Source organism: Nycticebus coucang, chromosome 1 (assembly GCF_027406575.1).
Source record: "Nycticebus coucang isolate mNycCou1 chromosome 1, mNycCou1.pri, whole genome shotgun sequence".
Taxonomy (NCBI): Eukaryota; Metazoa; Chordata; class Mammalia; order Primates; family Lorisidae; genus Nycticebus; species Nycticebus coucang.
Window position 1 is genome coordinate 130045613 of NC_069780.1, and position 19531 is coordinate 130065143.

Consider the following 19531-nt stretch of genomic DNA (forward strand, 5'->3'; position numbering starts at 1 on the left):
CTAAACGAGTAGGTGTCAGAGAAATTGACTTTGTAAACTGAAAATCATAAACTTAGATCCATTTGAAATACGTCCTGGGTAATGCATATATAAAAATTATGAGTATTTTGATTTCCCCCCTGTAGGTAATAAATAACATCTGTAATTTTCCTCCTCACCTTTTCATGATTAGCTTCATGGCTGGCATACTTTTCCCGACACTCCTGCTTCGTGTCGTGAAGATTTCTCCAAAGACAGGATTCTAAATAAGTAGCGTGAGTGTAACAGAAAATTTGTGGCAATCAGGTTTAAGTTCAGAAATGAGGGGGATTGTGGATGGTGGCCGGGCCTCCCCATTCTACTCTTCTCTGAGTACACACAAGCAGAGCTGCACAGGCCCCGAGGAGAGGCAGAGCCTGTGATGGGCAAGGGGCTGGACCCACTGTGACCCAGACCTACAACCCAGCTCGCCTGCCCTGTGCTGGCCCAGCCCCCGGCCCCCCACACACCTGTGTCCTCATGGGGGCCTAAGCAGAGCACCCTGCACCACTGGCTTCCAGCTGGGGTCCATGAAGCTGAAAGGACCTCTGAGGACTGCCAAGAGAGAAACTTGGTGGACACTGGACAGCTCTGCTTTTAGGTATTTTTTTTTTTTTTTTTTTTTTGAGACAGAGCCTCAAGCTGTTGCCCTGGGTAGAATGCCGTGGCATCACAGCTCACAGCAACCTCCAACTCCTGGGCTCAAGTGATTCTCCTGCCTCTGCCTCCCAAGTAGCTGGGACTACAGGCACCCGCCACAATGCCCGGCTCTTTTTTGGGTTGCAGCCATCATTGTTTGGCGGGCCCGGGCTGGATTCGAACCCACCAGCTCAGGTGTATGTGGCTGATGCCTTAGCTGCTTGAGCCACAGGCGCTGAGCCTGCTTTTAGGTATTTTTTATATGATGGGTGCTGCATAGAGTTCGCTTGGAGGGAATATTTAGCCACTTAAAAAGTTTGAAAACCAGCCAGGCACGATGGATCACGGCTGCAATCCTAGCACTCTGGGAGGCCAAGGCAGGTGGATAGCTTGAGCTGAGGAGTTTGAGACCAGCCTGAGCAAGAGTGAGACCTTGTCTCTACTAAAATAGAAAAACTAGCTGGGCGTTGTGGAGAGTGCCTGTAGTCCCATCTATTCTGGAGGCTAAAGCAAGAGGATTGCTCAAGCCCAAGAGTTTGAGGTTGCTGTGAGCTATGACACCATAGCTCTCTACTCAGGGTACTGAGTGAGATTCTGTCTCAAAAAAAGAAAATTGGAAACCATTGTCTTAGCTAAATTGTGTGATTTCAACAGCCATTATATTTACTAACAATGATTGAGAGTTTACTTCATGCCAGAGATCCTGCTAAGGGCTTTCAGTACACTATCTCATTTAATTTCTCCCCCAAACCCTGAGGTAGTTACTCATTTTATCAGTGAGAAAACAAAGGCTGAGTAAAATGCCCATGGTTACGGGGCTGTGAAACAGAGGGGCTGGCCAGGGCAGTCTGGCCCCAAAGCCAGAGATCTCAATCTCACTGTTAATACTGCCATGAATTAGCCCTGGCAAAAGTGGTGGGGCAGCTTGGATAACCGAAAAACAACACAACATGTGTTTAAGTGCCTGTTACAGTCAGGCATGAAATGATGCTTGAACTTCAGTGACTCAGAGCTTCCCTGTATCCCCCCGATCACACTGACCTTGCCTAATTTGGGGAAAATCTGACAAGCAGAGAGGCAGATAAATAAGGGGATAACGGAAAAACTGGCTTGGAAATATTCCCTCAATGTCCCGCTGGTCCTCCTCCTCCTCCTCCTCCGCCCCCCCACTGTCTTTCCCTTTTCTTTCCTCTGCTACTCCGTCTCCCTCTTTCTTTTCTGTTTTCTCTCTGCCTCCCTATTGTTCTTCTTTCCTTATCCTTGTACTAGATTCCTCTGGCTCTTGTTTCTGGAATAAGAGCAGGGCAGGTCACACCTACTCTCACTTCTACACTCTCCCCTCTCTTTACTCAGCATTAGTCAACCGGCCTTAAAAAAACACTTAATATTTTCATTTTGCTTCATATTCGTGCATTTAAAGAATATGAGTTGAGTTCATTCTATATTTTTCCAAACTGATACATTAATTAGAATTGCCCTAGTGGGTTGTTTTCTTAACAGAGTTGTAAAACCAGGAATGAGCAAGTGGTCCGTGAACTTACTGGCAAGAACCTTTGGAGTCCGACACAGCACCTCTAGCTGGATTCCAAATGTATAGCTCAGGAGCAAACTCCCATGGGGTGAGGCTGATTCTAGCCCTGTCGTCAGACAGTTCACAAAGCCCAAAGAAATGCTGATGCTAAAGTTAAAGGTGCAGCAGAAACCATGCGTGTTTAATGAGAATTTCTGGTATCTAAATATACGGACACTACAGAACCTTGGTCACAAGGTTGTATTGGTCACACCTTGGCTTTGGTAGTGATTAAAGGCCACAGGTTCAACCTAGCACACCACCCTGTGCCTCCACCCTTATCACTTTTTTACTTTACACCTGGCCCACCACCACCCACACCCCCCAGCCAAAATTTTAAAAATTACAAAAACCTACTTAGCCTTCCAGGTTTATGTTAGACATCATCTCTTCCGGGGGGGAGAGGGTGGTCCTCTCTTTCCCTGGACTAGTCCCCACCTTGAGCTCCTAGAGTCCCCATCCTGTGTCACAGCACGACACAAGTTCATATTTCTTGTCTGCTCATCTTCCCCTGCCTGGCTGTCTGCCCGGCCCTTAGGACTAGCTTGAGAAGTATTTGTTGCCTGAGTAAATGAATCTCTACTTTGGGGGAGACCATGGCCGCATGGTCCAGACTATTGATTTTCAGCCAGTATGCCACAGCACGCTGGTGTTCCCCAAGAGGATCTTGGGTGTGCCATGAAAATTTTTAAAGATCATTAATTAAATTATGTTCAAAAGATGTTCAGACCACAGTAAGAATATTCTTTGTATATTCTTTTTTTTACTCTTTTTTCTTTCTTTTTTTTTTTTTTATTGTTGGGGATTCATTGAGGGTACAAGAAACCAGGTTACACTGATTGCATTTGTTAGGTAAAGTCCCTCTTATACTTGTGTCTTGCCCCTAAAAGGTGTGTCCCACACTGAGACCTCCACTCCGCTCCCCTTTCCTCTCCCGCCCCCCTCCCTCTTTCCCACTCTCTGCTCTTCCTTTCCCCACTCCCCTCCCTCCTTCTCTCTTTGTCTCTGCTTTCTTTGTCCCCAACCCCCACCATGTCATTAATTGTCATTAATTGTCCTCATATCAAAATTGAGTACATAGGATTCATGCTTCTCTATTCTTGTGATGCTTTACTAAGAATAATGTCTTCCACGTCCATCCAGGTTAGTAGAAAGGATGTAAAGTCTCCATCTTTTTTAATGGCTGAATCCATGGTATACATATACCACAGCTTGTTAATCCATTCCTGGGTTGGTGGGCATTTAGGCTGTTTCCACAATTTGGTGATTGTAAATTGAGTTGAGATAAACAGTCTAGTGCAAGTGTCCTTGTGGTAAAAGGATTTCTTTCCTTCTGGGTATATCCCCAGTAATGGGATTACAGGATCAAATGGGAGGTCTAGCTTGAGTGCTTTGAGGTTTCTCCATACTTCCTTCCAAAAAGGTTGTACTAGTTTGCAGTCCCACCAGCAGTGTGAAAGTGCTCCCTTCTCCCACATCCACGCCAGCATCTGCAGGTTTGAGATTTTGTGATGTGGGCCATTCTCACTGGGGTTAGATGGTATCTCAGGGAATATTTTTTTTTTAATCAACATAATTTAATTAATTCTGTAGTTAAACTACAGAAGTTTAACTATAGGTTCAATTGTGCCGTGAGATAAAAACTGTTGAAAAACAACGCTCCAGACACTTCCCAGCTCTCTGCTCTCTCCTTCCTCTTCCCTTTCCAACTCTGATTCCCAAGCTCTCAGGGAAACCTTTCTCTTTATTTCTTCATTTCTGAAATTTACTGACAGATGGAAGACAACTATGCTCAAAGACATTTGAGTGACATTAAAATGCCAATTGGTGTAGAAACTGCCTGCTCTTCCTCGTTCCTGCTATATGTAGGATAAACACAGAGGCGGGAAAGAAGAGCTTCATCTTCTAAGGAATGGAGATTAAACCAAGGGGTAGGCTGCCTGGTGAGGCAGGAAGTTACCTGTGGGACTGGCCTAGGGCAGCAGCTGTGCAAAGACTATCACAAACACAGGCGATAATAATTGCAGCTCATTGAGGGTAGCAGGAGGCCAGGTAGCCCACACTGGGCCCGGCTGGGCCAGCCAGGAGGCCAGGGCTGAGCTGGGTGGACTCAGGGAGCAGAGGTAGGTGCCAAAGGGACTTCAGGGTTCTCATAACCCCAGAATTGGGAATCTCTCTTCTTTTTCACTTGATTTTCACAATTTTGGCCAGACTCCTGGTTTAGCATATAGAATTTAGATAGTGTTGTCATATTTCCTCCCATAATTTTTTTTTTTTTTGAGACAGAGTTCTACTATGTTGCCCTTGGTAGAGTGCCGTGGCATCACAGCTCACAGCAACCTCAAACTCTTGGCCTTAAGCAATTCTCTTGCCTCAGCCTCCCAAGTAGCTGGGACTCCAGGTGCCCGCCACAATGCCAGGCTATTTTTCTGCTGCAGTTGTCATTGTTGTTTTAGCTGGCCAGGGTTCAAACCTGCCAACTTTGGTGTATGTGGCTGGCACCATAACCACTATGCTACGGGCACTGAGCCAACCCTCCCATAATTTTTTAAAATACGTTGTTCCCTTGGCAGCTGATTCAGATCTCACGGTCATAACAGGGTTGAGCAGTTGGTCACATCTTGGCTTGATGGTGATCAAAGGCCACAGTTTCGACCTACATTCAAATGTTTTCTTTCACTTGATCACTTTGTTTTGCCTATGTGTCCCATGTCCAGTCCTGTAGCAACTACTATGGGAATTCAAGCAACCCATGCCTGGCATCTTCATAGTTATGGTGCACAGAATGCTCTCCACACACAGGAGGTGACTTCCTCCTCACACCCACCCTGAGAGGTAGGCAACATTTCCCCCCTTACTTTCCATACAAGGAAACAGAGACTTAAAGTAGTTAAAGAGATAATAAGTTAACAAAAGATTGTTCTAAAGGTTACTGAAAGGTAGTGATTTCTGCAAGTTCATTTTCAGACCTAGAGGCCAATGGCCAGGGGCATACTGCTGCTGCATTCAGGATGTACAGCTGATTACAGCTCCATTCATCCCAGCTTGCAAGCCCAGAGGGTCCTACTTGTGGCTGTTTCATCTTCGAGAATTAAGCAAAGAGGATCAGTAAAGCATCAGCTCAGAGTGGAGGGGTTCTGATCAGTGTTTTTTAGGGAGCCATTTTTAAGAAAATTTTCTATTTTTAGGTCTCTGTGATTTTTAAAAACAAGCAATCTGGACAGCAGTGCCTACATTCACATCTGGATATCTAAGTCCTTACCACACAGCTGGACAAGAGGGCGGTAGGCCTAAGCCCACAGTAATTAGGACATGTAAAACCATGAGCAGACTTGAGATTTGATCCACATGGGCACGAGTGCGTCTGTCCAAGGTGCACCCTGGATGTGCTAAGATCCAGGAAGAGGACGCACAGGCTCTGGACAGTAGGCCTCCAGCTAGCTGCCACAGAAGACCTTGGTGACCTGAACTTCACTTTGAGTTTGGGACCCACTGAAATTTTCTTAGATGGAGCCAGGAGAAAATGGTCAGCCAAACAAATGTTTAGTGTATATTAAACTTTCGTGTAAATAAACTTTAAGAGACATTTGATTCACATAATAAATAAAGAAGCAACTTTCATGAATTTTTTAGGTCAGCACAAAAGTCAAAGGTAGTTGCTGCTAATTAAACTTAAAGCTTGCCTGTTCATTAAAAGCATTCCTGGCAGTATTCTACATTAGAAAACTTAAGAACCAAATTTCTGGAAAAGCTGGGGTTTGTTCCCCATTTAGCCCATGTGTGGTAAGTAAATATGCACACTTTTTTTTTTTTTTTTTGAGACAGAGCCTCAAGCTGTCCCCCTGGGTAGAGTGCATCACAGCTCACAGCAACCTCCAACTCCTGGGCTTAAGCGATTCTCTTGCCTCAGCCTCCCAGGTAGCTGGACTACAGGCGCCCGCCACAACGCCCAGCTATTTTTTTGGTTGTAGTTGTCATGTTGTTTGGCAGGCCCAGGCTGAATTTGAACCCTCCAGCTCTGGTGTATGTGGCTGGTACCTTAGCCGCTTGAGCTATAGGCGCCAAGCCAAATAATGCATACATTTTTAAGTATGAAGATGGCATCCCTCTGGAAAAACCAGAGGGGTCACTAGCAGGACAGTGAAAATTTAAACTGACCTTTCTAAATTATAAAATTATCAAAACCAAACGGAGCTCAGTAGCAATGAATGGCAGGACGAACAGGGCAAAAAAGGGACCAAACCCTAAAAGTAGCAAATTATAGCTTCTACCTATATGTACTTTTTTTTACCTTAACCCTGTTCAAATTCTGGAGTGTGAATGGGGAAACAAATATAGGTCCTCTCTAAATCCAGACTAGAGAAAGAGGGTCTGGTCGTTTTGTTTTGTTGAGGTTTTTTGTTTGTTTTTGTTTGGTTTGGTTTGGCCTGTTTTTCTGAAATAATAATGGCTTCTGTCCACTTTCCTCCTCTTTGTAAGATCTCGAGCATGTTAAAAAAAACAAACAAAACAACTACATTCACTAATAATATCTGGCATTCAGTGATAGTTATTGACAGACATAATGACCTGTTTCATAGAGCTACTGCAAGCATTAAATGAGTTGACAAACACAGAACACTTCCAAGAGTGTTGCATGTTTGTAGGCATGTAGTAAGTGCTTGTAAGTATTAGCTGCTGCTATCTTCGGTGTTGACAATAGTCTTACAATATACCAGATACTGTGCTAAGTGCTGTGTATGCCTTATCTCATTTGCTATTTTTATTTTTTGGTTTGGTTTGGCTTTTTGAGACAGAGTCTTACTTTGTTGCCCAGGATAGAGTGCAATGACATCATCATAGCTCACTGAAACCTCAAACTCCTGGGTTCAAGTCATTCTCTTGCCTCAGCCTCCTGAGCAGCTGGGACTACAGGCATCCCCCACCATGCCCAGCTAATTTTCTTTTTTTTTTAAGAGATGGGGGTCTTGCTCTTGGTCAGGCTACTCTTGGACTCCTGGCCTCAAGTGATCATCCCACCTTGACCTTCCAAAGTGCTAGGATTATAGACTTGAACCACCATGCCCCCCCTAACTTGCTATTGTTAACTAATTTTATAAGTAAACTGAGGCCTGGGAAGCTCTGAAAGTTACTCAAGCTTGCACAAGTGGTAATACTTTTTATTGCACACTTTCTATACACTAGACTTAGTACTAAATGTTGTCAAAGCGTCATTGCATTTAGGCCATGCAGTAATACTGTGAAGTAGAGACTAGTGTCCTCACTTTTCAGATGGGGAGACCAAGGCTTAGAGAAGTCAGCTGACACCAAGGTCACACAGCCAGTGGGCACTAGAGCTGAGACTTGAAACCAAACTGGTCCCCAAAGCGCATTCTCTGCACTACTGTGCTCCATGGCTTTGTGGGAGAAGGCGTGGCAGGACTCCAGTCGCCCAGCCTTTTCCTCACCTCCTTGTTACCATCACTGGCACTGCTTTCCTTCAGGGTCACAACAGTAAGTCTTCCTGAGCCCCATTTTCCAGCTGAGCCCAGCTCATTCTGCTTGAGCAGCATGTCAGAGAGTAAAAGACACAGACCTCTGAGTCTTTCACTGCCCTGCTCAAGCCCTTACTTATGGACATCTCTACTGCAGAAAGTCACTCTCCCCAGAAAGGCCCATCTCTCCTGTCTTCCCGAAGCTCTGACTGCTAGAAACATATTCCTTACTTTAAGCCAAAATGGCACTGTGTTCCTGAACCTCTTTATGCTTTAGGTTCCTCATCCGTAGGGCTTTCGTAAGGATTAAGTGGGATGCAAAGCACTTAAAACATTACCTAGTGTGTGTTATGTTTGACCAATGTTAGCTTCTATCACTATTTTTTTAATTATTATTTCTTCCTATGGTTTCACCCTAGAAGGTTTACAGCACAAATTCAGTCCTCGAATTCACCCTTTTCCACCACTTCGTCAGCTGCAGCCTGCCCTGCCTTCCCTTTCAGGCTGCTGCAGTAGCCTCGGGCCGGTTCTTTCTCACTCCAGTCTGCCCCTACAGGCAGGATTAGGAATTGCCTGCCTGGGTTTGTCATTTCCCTTCTCACACACCAAACTGGTTCTTGGTTGTTTTCACACTTTTGATAGATTAAAAGTTTCTCTACTAGTTTCTTTCTGATACACACACACATATTTTCTCTGGCCATGAAAACTTTCTGTCTCCTATGAACATTCCTATTCTTATTTGCAAGTCAGCTAACATGTTTATTTTGTTTAAGCATTACGTAGTTAAAAGTCTCAGAGGTTTCACACCAAAATATTAACAGCAACTAATAAATCTACAAGTCATTTTTATTTTCTTCTTCATATTTTTCTATATTTTCCAACACGTGTATGATAAATATATAAATGGCATAGCTAGAAAGGATAATGCATTTTATAAAAGTACAATCATAGACTATAGCAGACAGTGATTTATTTATTTTATTTCATTTCATTTTATTTTAATTCGTTTGTTGAGACAGAGTCTTAAACTCTGTCACCCTGAGTAGAGTGCCATGGACAGGTCTCACTCTTCCTCAGACTGGTCTCAAACTCCTGAGCTCAGGCAATCCACCCGCCTCCGCCTCCCAGAGTGCTAGCATTACAGGCGTGAGCCACTGTGCCAGGCCCAGGTAGTAATTTCCAAAGAGTCAGGAGAACGCCCTGATTCAAGAGCAGCATTGTCTTTCATGAAGATCAGAAGTGTCTCCAGTCAGCCTTCAGTCCCTTCCCCTTCTGGTAAACCCCACTGCCTATTACTAGTGTCATTCAAACCATATATTTCAGCCACAGACCCTTTCTTCAAACAAAAATAGAGAAGTACAATATATTTAGCTGAACTGGAGATGGGGGACCTAGTCTCCTACCCAATAACTCACTATCCCATCTCAAGATAGGTCCTGAGGTGTTTCCAGAACCCACTGTGGGTCTGGAGAACACAATTCTCCACCAACACCATTGGTCTGCCTCATCTGGGAACTTGAACTCCTTCCAGTTTCTAGGAACTGCCCAGATAAGGAGCCCTATAAGTTACCACATATTATGTAAGATACCGATTTTCTCCATTTGCCTTAAAATTTTCTGCTGATCTTTTCTACATTCAAAATCAATACACATGGCTAATTCATCTGTCTGGCCGGAAGGCTTTATTATCTCAGAGGTAGCTTTCATTCAGCTCAGAAGGAAAAAAGAAAGATTTGTTTGTTTATGCTTCTCTCTTAACTCCCTAGTTTCTGCCCAAAGGTTAACAAACCCAGTGACCTTTTCTCATCCATCAAGCTGATAGATGGCACTTTTGACTCATAGTCTGAAACCTTCTGCTCTCTTGGCTTCTGTAATATCCTGTTTAACTGGTTTTCTTCCTCTATTATTTTCTTCTCTGTCTCATTTGCTAAGGTTTCCTTTGGCTCTCAGTACACTGTTTCTGGGTGTCTGCTTCCCTCCCCAGACAGCCCATCCATTCCCAGGGCGCAGTGATCACTGCGCTGTGGGTGTCGCTCGGCTAGCGTCTGCTTCAGTCCAGTCCTAGAGCTCCTGGATTAGCGGGTATTTCTACCTCGAGCTCAGAATGATTCCTCAAAGTCAGTATGTCTAACTCCAGAATCATGCTCTCCCTACTATTTCCTGCCCCCATGTCTCTATTCTGCCAGCATCAACAATGCTCTCTCAATCTCCACACTGGAAACCTTGGGCTTTTATTTATCTTTTCTAATCTTTTGTCACCAAATATCTTGGATTTTACTTTTAAAACTTCTCTGAGATATCTCTTTCTCATGACTTCATGTCATAGAATTTCAGACCACAATGCTTTTTTACCACACACAGTTGTTAATCAACAAATATTTCTTAAATCTAGATCTAGTCCAACTCTGTCAGAGAAATTCTGAAAGTTTGTTAACATCCTAAGAAATCTCTGCCTCTTGTCTCTGGTCCTGACAGTCTAGTCAATACACTGTCAAGTTCATAATGAAAGCATTCAGAGCGGCCAAATCTATCTTGGGAAAAGACAAAAGTTGGAGGACTGAGATGTTCTGATTTTTAAACTTAGTGCTAAGCTCTGGTCATCAAGATAGGGTGGTGCTGGTGTAAGAACAGACATGTAGTGAATGGAATAGAACGGAGAGTCTAGAAATAAACCCTCACGTTGATCGTCAATTGGGTTTTGACAAGTATTCCAAGACAATTAAATAGGGAGAGAATAGTCTCTTTAATGGGCAGTTTCCATCAATTAAAATTAAATTAACTCAAAAATTCAGTCCTGAGTTGTACCAGCCACCTTGCCTATGCTCAGTAGCCACATGTGAGCGGCTGTAGCACAGGAAAGCACAGATGTGGACAGTGCCATTCTAGACTGTGCAGTTTCTCAAAACGAACAACAATAAAATTGAAATAATAGTGTCTTTCATCATTTAGTCTTAGACTTACTTACCATTTGGGTATTTTATGTTCCTGTTTGTTTTAAGAATAAAATGTATGTAAACGTATGTGTAACTGTGATAATTTCCTTGTTGTTTTTTGTTTATGTGACATAGTGTATGTCTGTTCATGTACTCACCCATGTGGAAGTCATTTTGACAAAGGTATCATACGTATGAGTAGGGAAAAGGCAGTGTTTTTCCTGAATGGCATCTGGTCGATTGAAAGCCATATTTTGAAAAAATAATATCGATTTCTACCTTACTTCCTAGATAAAAATCCATGCCAAATGGGTTTTTAAACTAAATGTAAGAAGTTGCAGAATGTTCGTGCCATGTCTATCCAGCAATGACAAGGAGTGAAATGCTAGAAACAGGCTGAATCCCAGCAACACAGATGAATCTCCCAAACATCATGCTGACCAAAAGGAGCGAGAAATGAGACTAACATTCTATAATATAGGGTTTCCATTCACACTAAAAAGCAGGCAAAAATAATCTCTACTGTTCTAAGGATCGCAGTTACCTAGGGGAGAGGAGGACAGTTGTTGCTGGAGGCTGTCCACGTGGGTTTCTGAAGTCTTAGCAGGGTTCTGGGGTTTTTGGTTTTTGTTGGTTTTTTTTTTTTTTGAGACAGACCCTCTAGCTGTTGCCCTGGGTAGAGTGCTGTGGCATCACAGCTCACAGCAACCTCCAACTCCTGGGCTCCAGCGATTCTCCTGCCTCCACCTCCCAAGTAGCTGGGACTATAGGCGCCCACCACAGGGCCGGGCTATTTTTTGGTTGCAGCCATCATTGTTGCTTGCTGGGCCTGGGCTGGATTCAACCCGCCAGCTCAGGTGTATATGTTGGCGCCTTAGCCACTTGAGCCACAGGGGCCAAGCCAGGGTTCTGTTTCTTAATTGGGCTGGTGTTGATTGGGTTGTTCACTGTTCATCAGTCTGTTCACTTATGATTTGCATGCTTTTCTTTATGGGTCTTATAAAAGAAGCTTTTAAAGCAACCCCTGTGTTGATACAGAAGAAGTTCTAGCTGATTTAATGGGGGGGGGGGCGGGGGGGAGATGAAGTTTCTCTCAAAATTTTTAGATAGACAAAAATGTTTAGGCCTAAGAGTATAGGCTAGGAGATGAGTAGTGGAAGGGCCAAGTAGTTTTTAGATAGACAAAAATGTTTAGGCCTAAGGTATAGGATAGGAGATGATTAGTGAAAGGGCCAAGTAGTATATGTTGTAAATTTGAAAGTGTGCACCCCCTGCCACTCAGCAGCTCTGCTTCTAGACACATGTTCTAGAGAAACTCCAGCACATTTGCACAAGGAGACATGGACAACAATATTCATTTCAGGATCATGTATAATAGCAAAAAAAGAGAGAAAGAGAGAACATTAGAACAATCTGGGGCAGGCTTAGTGGCTCACGCCTGTAATCCTAACTCTCTGGGAGGCCGAGGCAGGTGGATTGCCTGAGCTCAGGAGTTTGAGACCAGCCTGAGCAAGAGTGAGACCCTTGTCTCTGCCAAAAACAGAAAACTAGCCAGGCATGCTGCCGCACGCCTGTAGTCCCAGCTACTCAGGAGGTTAAGGCAAAAGGATTGCTCAAGTCCAAGAGTTGAGGTTGCTGTGAGCTATGACACTCATGGCACTCTACCCAAGCTGACAGAGTGCGACGCTGTCTCAAAAAGTAAAATAATCTGAATGCTCATCGACAGGGAAATGGATAAACAAAATGTTTTTATGAATGAAATATTAAACAATTAAAAGGAATATATGCACATACATAATCACAGCTCTAAACACACAACAGTGAATCATCAAACAAGTTGTGTACTGTGTCTAACATAACACACAGGTACATTTTAATTTTATTTATAATAATGGTGCATATTTGTGGGTATATGTGATACTTTGATACATGCATTCAATGTGTAATGATCAAATTAGGATAGCTGGGCTATCCATCACCTCAAACATCATTTCTTTGTATTGGGAACATTTCAAATTTTCTCCCCTAGCTATTTTGAAACTTACAATAAATTGTTGTTAACTACAGTCAGTCACCCTACTGTGCTGTCAAATAATAGAAGTTATTCCTTGTATCTGACTGTATTTTTGTACCTGTTAACCAACCTGTGTGTCACCCCTACCCTATTCTTTCCAGCCTCTACTAAACATCATTCTGCTCTCTACCTGTGTGAGAACATTTTTTAGCTCCCGCGTGTGAGGGAGAACATGCTATATTTTTCTTTCAGTGCCTGGCTTGATTCATTTAACATAATGACCTCCAGTTCCATCCATGTCACTGCAAATGACAGAATTCCCTTTTTTTTTTTACAGGTTTTTATAATCTTCCATATTGTCTTATCCATTTACCTGTTGTGGTTTGTTTGTTTTTTTTGGTTTATTTATTTTTTATTAAGTCATATGCACATAGATCATGCATACATTTACCATTTATCTGTTAATGGACACTTAGGTTGATTCCATACCCTTGCTGTAGTGAATGTTGCAATGAACCTGGGGATGTAGATAGCCCTTTGCTGTACTGATTTCCTTTCCTTTGGATAAATACTCAATAACAGGATTGCTAGATCATATTGTAGTTCTATTTTTTGTTTTGTGAAAAACCTCCATGCTTTTTCCACAGTGGCTGTACTAACTGACGTCCCCACCAACAGCACAGACATACATTTTTAAAGCATAAAACAGTACTACATGTTATGCCTTGGCTCACATATATTCTACTATACTATAAAATGGCTGGAGAGTGCACTGAAGTCATTATAGCAGCATGCTCTGGGGAGCAAAGGGAGGGGCTTAGATTGAGGATGGGGGCAAAGGAGACTTCATCTTTATTGTCCAATTTTTTTATTTAAAATAAAAACAGCAAATGCATCAAAATATTAACATCCGTTAATTGAAGGCAGTGGCTCACAGGATGTCAGTTGTATTATTCTTTGTGATTTTCCCTTTGTTCAATTTTTCAAAATGAAAAACAATAAAATTGGGGGCGGTGCCTGTGGCTCAGTGAATAGGGCGCCAGCCCCATATACCGGAGGTGGCGGATTCAAACCCAGCCCTGGCCAAAAACTGCAAAAAAAAAAAAGAAAAGAAAAACAATAAAATTGAAATAATAGTATCTTTCATCATTTAGTCTTAGACTTACTTACCGTTTGGGTATTTTATGTTCCTGTTTGTTTTAAGAACAAAATGTATATAAACTTAAGTATAACTGTGATGAATTTCTTTTTTGTTTTTGTTTATGTTCATAAAACATGCTTGTTTTATTTAACATTCTTTGGCATGAAAACGTGACCTTCATACAAACTGGTGAGGGTTCATAGCTTTACCACAGTCTGTCTAATAAGAACCCACTTCCTGTGATAGACGTCCTCACGCACCTCAGTCACTAGAAGCTTGTTTGTATTGGAGCCAAAATATCCACAAGCAAACAGGGAAGCAAGAAGTGAAAAAGATTCTCCTCTCTGGTGCTAGAGATTTGTTGTTGATGTTGTTCAGACCGAAGTTCAGAAAGCACCGATGTTTATTGGCTCAGTCTCCAGTATGTCTCTACAGCAGTGGTTCTCAACCTTCCTAATGCCATGGCCATTTAATACAGTTCCTATGGGTCTCGACAGGTTGAGAACTGCTGCTCTACAGGGTTATTTCCAAAAGGCTGTCAAGATAATGCAGCTTCCTGCCTTTTCCACTCCTGACAGTGCTTCCTTCATCAAAGCCTGTATTAAAACCCCAAGAAGCACAGAAGTCCTGCTTGGGCAAGGAAGAGGGTGCCCTCAGTCTTTCAAAAAGGAAGGCAGATAGATGGTTTAACCACTACAGTGGCGTCTGCACTTTTATAGACATATCACACATGGTGGTGATTGGGCTGGTAGTTAAGCAACCTCAGTGCTCCCTAGATGATTGCCCTGACCATATTTGAAAAGTTAATAGATACATGTGGGCCTAAAATAGATTAAATATTATTCGGCTAGACTCCAAGTCAAGGTTTTAACTGTATGCACAGGTCAGAGTCCATACCTTGCCCTTGGAGATCCACCAGTGTCTTTGACTAAAGTAGCACTCTTGCTTTGCCTATTCACCCTCCCCACCAGCAGGCTAAGCAAGGCGCTATCCAAAAGGAGGATGGAGCATCTCAACCCAGACCCTTTTGTCTGTCTAGTTTATGAGCCAGCTGTCACCTAGAAGTACGTAAGCACTCTGGTCTGCTCTGGGCCCTGGACTCTGCAAGCTCAGTGAATGTCCATCAGGATCAGTGATGACAGCTAAGTCTTTCTAAATCAAGGGTCAATTTCTTCGTATATATATATATATATATATATATTTTTTTTTTTTTTTTTTTTGAGACAGGGTCTCACTCTGTTACCCTGGATAGAGTGCCATGGCTTCATCACAGCTCACAGCAACCTCAAACTCTTAGGCGCAAGCAATTGTCTTGCCTCAGCCTCCCAAGTAGCTGTGAGTACAGGTGTGCGCTACCATACCCGGTTAATTTTTCTATTTTTAGTAGAGACAAGGTCTCTATCTTGCTTATACTGGTCTTGAACTCATGAACTCAAGCAATTCACTCACCTCAGCCTCCCAGAGTGCTAGGATTACAGGCATGAGCCACCGTGCCTGGCCAAGCCAAGGATCAATTATGAGCAAGCTCTCTGCCTCAGATCTGAAGCCACACTCTCTCCAATCTCTTTTGTCAGAGCAAAAGTTTTCCTCTGTCTGGCCTCTACCTCTTGATTGGTTCCAAACTCCAGAGGGGGGTAGGTATTAGTAATTGCTCCTCTCAAAAACCTAATGATTAATATAAAACCTCAAAATGATAAGTTAATGCAATCCATGATGTTGACCAATAATTTGTATGTCAAATTTCTCCTTCTCCCCATAGTTATCCTGTCTGAATAGTTAACTGAACTTTGCTCACTTTTAGATTTCATAAGTATGGTTAAAAAATAAATACATGTTTTTTGTTTTTTTTTTTGTAGAGACAGAGTCTCACTTTATTGCCCTTGGTAGAGTGTCGTGGCATCACAGCTCATAGCAACCTCTAGCTCCTGGGCTTTAGCCATTCTCTTGCCTCAGCCTCCCCAGTAGCTGGGACTACAGGTGCCCGCCACAATGCCTGGCTATTTTTTGTTGCAGTTTGGCCGGGGCCAAGGTTTGAACCTGCCACCCTCGGTATATGGGGCCGGCGCCCTACTCACTGAGCCACAGGTGCCGCCCAATACATGTATTCTTTATCATAACGTGCTTGAATTCTCATAGATTGAGATAGACTCCATTAAAATTTACACTTTATAAACTATCATGCTATCTACACAGGCATTAGTAGACACAGAAAATGTATTTAATTTAAATGTTTAGCAGAAAGAAGGAAATACAAAAAATGACTCCTCACTGCTGTAAAGAATGCTGTTCTGCATATGGCCAGCTGTACGTTGGCAGAACATAGTGATTTTAAGGATGAATTAGACTTCTAATCTCTTTGGGATTTCCTTTATATTTGCAGTGGTTTATGACTGACATATAACTATAGCTTTCTGTTCACATTTGATAAAAGATTTATTTCTGTGGCAAGATACACATTTGCATTCCAGTGTTGAATATAAGCTGCTGTTCTGAAAGAACATAAAATGCTGATTTATAACAACACGTTCCAATAACAGCAATATAATTCTTGCAACTATTTCTACCCAGGTCCTGGGAACAGCATCACCCCAGCAAAGGATGATTCTTCTCTTCCCGGATATCCAGCCTTTAACACATCTGTCCATGCTGCAATTAGACATGGAAATTGGAAACTCCTCACGGGCTACCCAGGTAGAATGCTTAGCTTACTCAGCATACTTCCTTTCCCACAGCAGACAAGGCAGGGCCGTGTCCCAGGACCAGTATCTCCAGCCTACTTGTACTCCCAGGGGTCTACTCCCTTGACCATTCCTCTGGAAGGGGAAGACACTATTGCTCTTGTTCTAACTTCTCACCTCTGTGGCCTCTGTACTTGGCTCCTCCAGGATCCTAAGCCCTCCCACTTGCCTCATTTTGGTCAGAAACCTGAAATATTAACTTGTCTTTCAAATCTTTCATTATCCCTCCTGGTATGTGTCGTAAGAAGACCACTATTTATTCAGGATTTCATTTTCCTACTTGTAAGACTCAGCCTATTCTCCATTCTTCAGCTTTCATTGTTGTCCTGGCCTTAGGAAAATAGGCTTTCCTAAGAGAACATCAAGGAAAATTTTTGCCAAAGTAATTGCCTTTTGCAAAAAAAGTCTCTCTGGGGCTGCTGAATGAGGAGATAATGAGGAGGAATAGTTTCATCTACCAGTCCTAACTATCTCCCCCCTTCAAAAAAGCGACCAAAAAGATTGAGGATTAACTGTAGAGGAGATGTAAGGAAAAAATGCTACTGTAATGCATCAAGGAAAGTATGGATTTCAGTTATACGTTCCCACCAAGCATAGTGCATTCAGCAAGCAAAGAGAACCTCTGAGAACTACACCCTCAGCTGGTAAACACTCAGCACTGTGCACTTCCCTGCTGGGGAAAAAGGTTGCTTCCCCTGATCATATTCTCTAAAAGTGACATCTTTTCAGTACTTTTAAAATATGTGGTGTGTGGCCAGCACGGTGGCTCACACCTATAATCCTATCATGCTGTGAGGCTGAAGAGGGTTGCCTGAGCTCAGGAGTTCAAGGCCCGCCTGATCAAGAGTGAGACCCCATCTCTAAAAAATAGCCGGGTGTTGTGGCGGGCACCTGTAGTCCCAGCTACTCGGGAGGCTGAGGCAAGAGGATTGCTTGAGCCCAGGAGTTTGAGGTTGCTGTGAGCTATGATGCCACAGCACTCTACCAGGGGCAAGAAAGTGAGACTCTGTCTCAAAAAAAAAAAAAAAAAATGTGTGTGATGGGTAAGGCTATGAGGGAATTAAACAATTCTTACAATGGGGATGTTCTTGGCATTTGCAATAATTCATTGTTTGAGACTGTCCTGTGTATATTCCAAAACATTTTAGTATCACTGGCCCATGCCAACCAACTGCTAGGCCTAACCCCAGCCCCCAGTCCCCCTAACTGCTGGGCATAACCCCACTCCCCAGTCCTTATGACAACTAAAATTCCCCCCTCACATGCGCACATATGCAACGTACACTCCTGACGTCCCTAGTTGTGAAGCAGTGAGACATGTCTAGTTAAAGCACCAGAAGTTGGAGTCTAAGACAAATCTAGAAAAAGCATCACAGGTCACATCCCCAACCCAGAGAAGCCTTGACCTCAGACTCCTTCCTAGAAATTAGAAGCTGGGTGCCATGCTTCTCCGTCAATAAACTGTTTTGTTTCTTTGCTAGGCTGTGGTCACTGGTTCCCTCCGCCGTCTCAGTACAATGTTTCCGAGGTAGCTTCATCAGACCCACCCACCAAGACCCTCTGGCTGTTTGATATTGCTCAGGACCCAGAAGAAAGATATGACCTGTCCAGAGAATATCCCCACATCGTCCTGATGCTGCTTTCCCGCCTGCAGTTCTACCAGAAACACTCAGTGCCCGTCAACTTCCCTGCACAGGACCCCCGCTGTGATCCCAAGGCCACGGGGGCGTGGGGCCCTTGGATGTAGGATCGTAGGGAGGTCAGAAAACCTTCCTGTTGCAAGTTGGACTCCAGGTCTGTATTCACATGACTCTCCTCTCATTTGTTGTCCCGACCTGGGTTCGCTTGGCCCTTCTCTTCCTCCTAAACCCACACTGAGGTGTCTAAATTCAAACCCTGGTGCATTCATAAAGCTGATAAAATCTGGAACAATCCTGCTGTTGGCTTGGGTGTGTGTCTAGAGGCAGGGGTGGCTATGTTCATCCCCTAAGCTGAGAGACAGCTGGAAACTTGAAATAGGAAGTTCTCATCAAGTCCTGAAGGCTGGAGGAGCTGGCTCGTTTTGCCTCCCAAGTGGGACATTAGATTTCCCTGTGCCAATAGCTAGTTTTATTTGAATGACTCAAATTTCTTATAACAAAGAAGGGATCAGACAGTGGTTAATGGTTCTGCTGGTCAGGGGTTCTCCTTGTCTGAGAGATCACGTTCAGGCATTCCACGTGAATGACCTCCCTTGGTTCACCCCCAACTCATTCGTCTCAGAGCATAAGGCCCATTCCATTGTTAAGGTCAGCATGGAAATATGCCTAAGCCTTAAGTTTAGTTTTTGCAATTAAAAAATGTGTATTTATCCTAGATGTTCATTCCCCAGTCTTGGCTCATTCTGTCCAGACTTCCTGCCACCCCCAGCTCCCCAGTGGCCTATCTTTCCTTTGGCCCCCAGGGTCCCGCCTGGGGAGGCCACTGTGCCTCTCCACCCTGAGCACTCCTGATTTTTGGAACACTGCCCAGCCCTGCCTTCCTCTTGCCCTTGTGCTGAAGCTAGAGCCCTTCTCTGGGCAGGCGGTCGAGTCACTCCGTGAATATGCTCACGGTGGAACCATGACAGCTAGGTGGGGATGCTTGAGTCTGCAGCATCTGTCCGGTGAAGTTTTTCCTAAGTTGCATGGAGTCTATCATCACGATAGTGGCTTTCTCTCATACTGTATTAAGAATTGCACTGCAGCCTCCTTGCAGTGAGAAGAAACCTAAGGAAAAGATACTGTCCTGAGATGATGGAAGCGGGCAGTTTGAAAAAGGAAATGGCCAACATCTGGGGTACTGGGCATTGGTAAAGCAAAGGAGGGCACATCCACATTCTTCATATTTCCTGCTCTACTGCTTGTACTGAGGTGCTGGGGTCAGGGAAAGGGGATGCACAGTTTGACCTGCAGACTTTCTCAGTCCCTCTAACATCCCACTAGCACGGGTCAGTCCCAGTTAACTCCAGAGAGTGTCGTACTCA

At 43.6% G+C, this 19531-nt stretch overlaps 1 protein-coding gene across 1 annotated transcript in view; it reads left to right on the plus strand.

Moving 5' to 3' along the window:
• The window catches only part of ARSB (arylsulfatase B), a 198117-nt gene extending 179656 nt beyond the window's left edge, over positions 1 to 18461 (plus strand). The window contains exons 7-8 of the mRNA XM_053587824.1: positions 16358 to 16480; positions 18009 to 18461. Coding sequence (XP_053443799.1) covers positions 16358 to 16480; positions 18009 to 18274 — 389 coding nt within the window. The 3' untranslated portion in view covers positions 18275 to 18461. The remainder of the gene's footprint in view (positions 1 to 16357; positions 16481 to 18008) is intronic.
• Positions 18462 to 19531: the final 1070 nt, after the last annotated feature.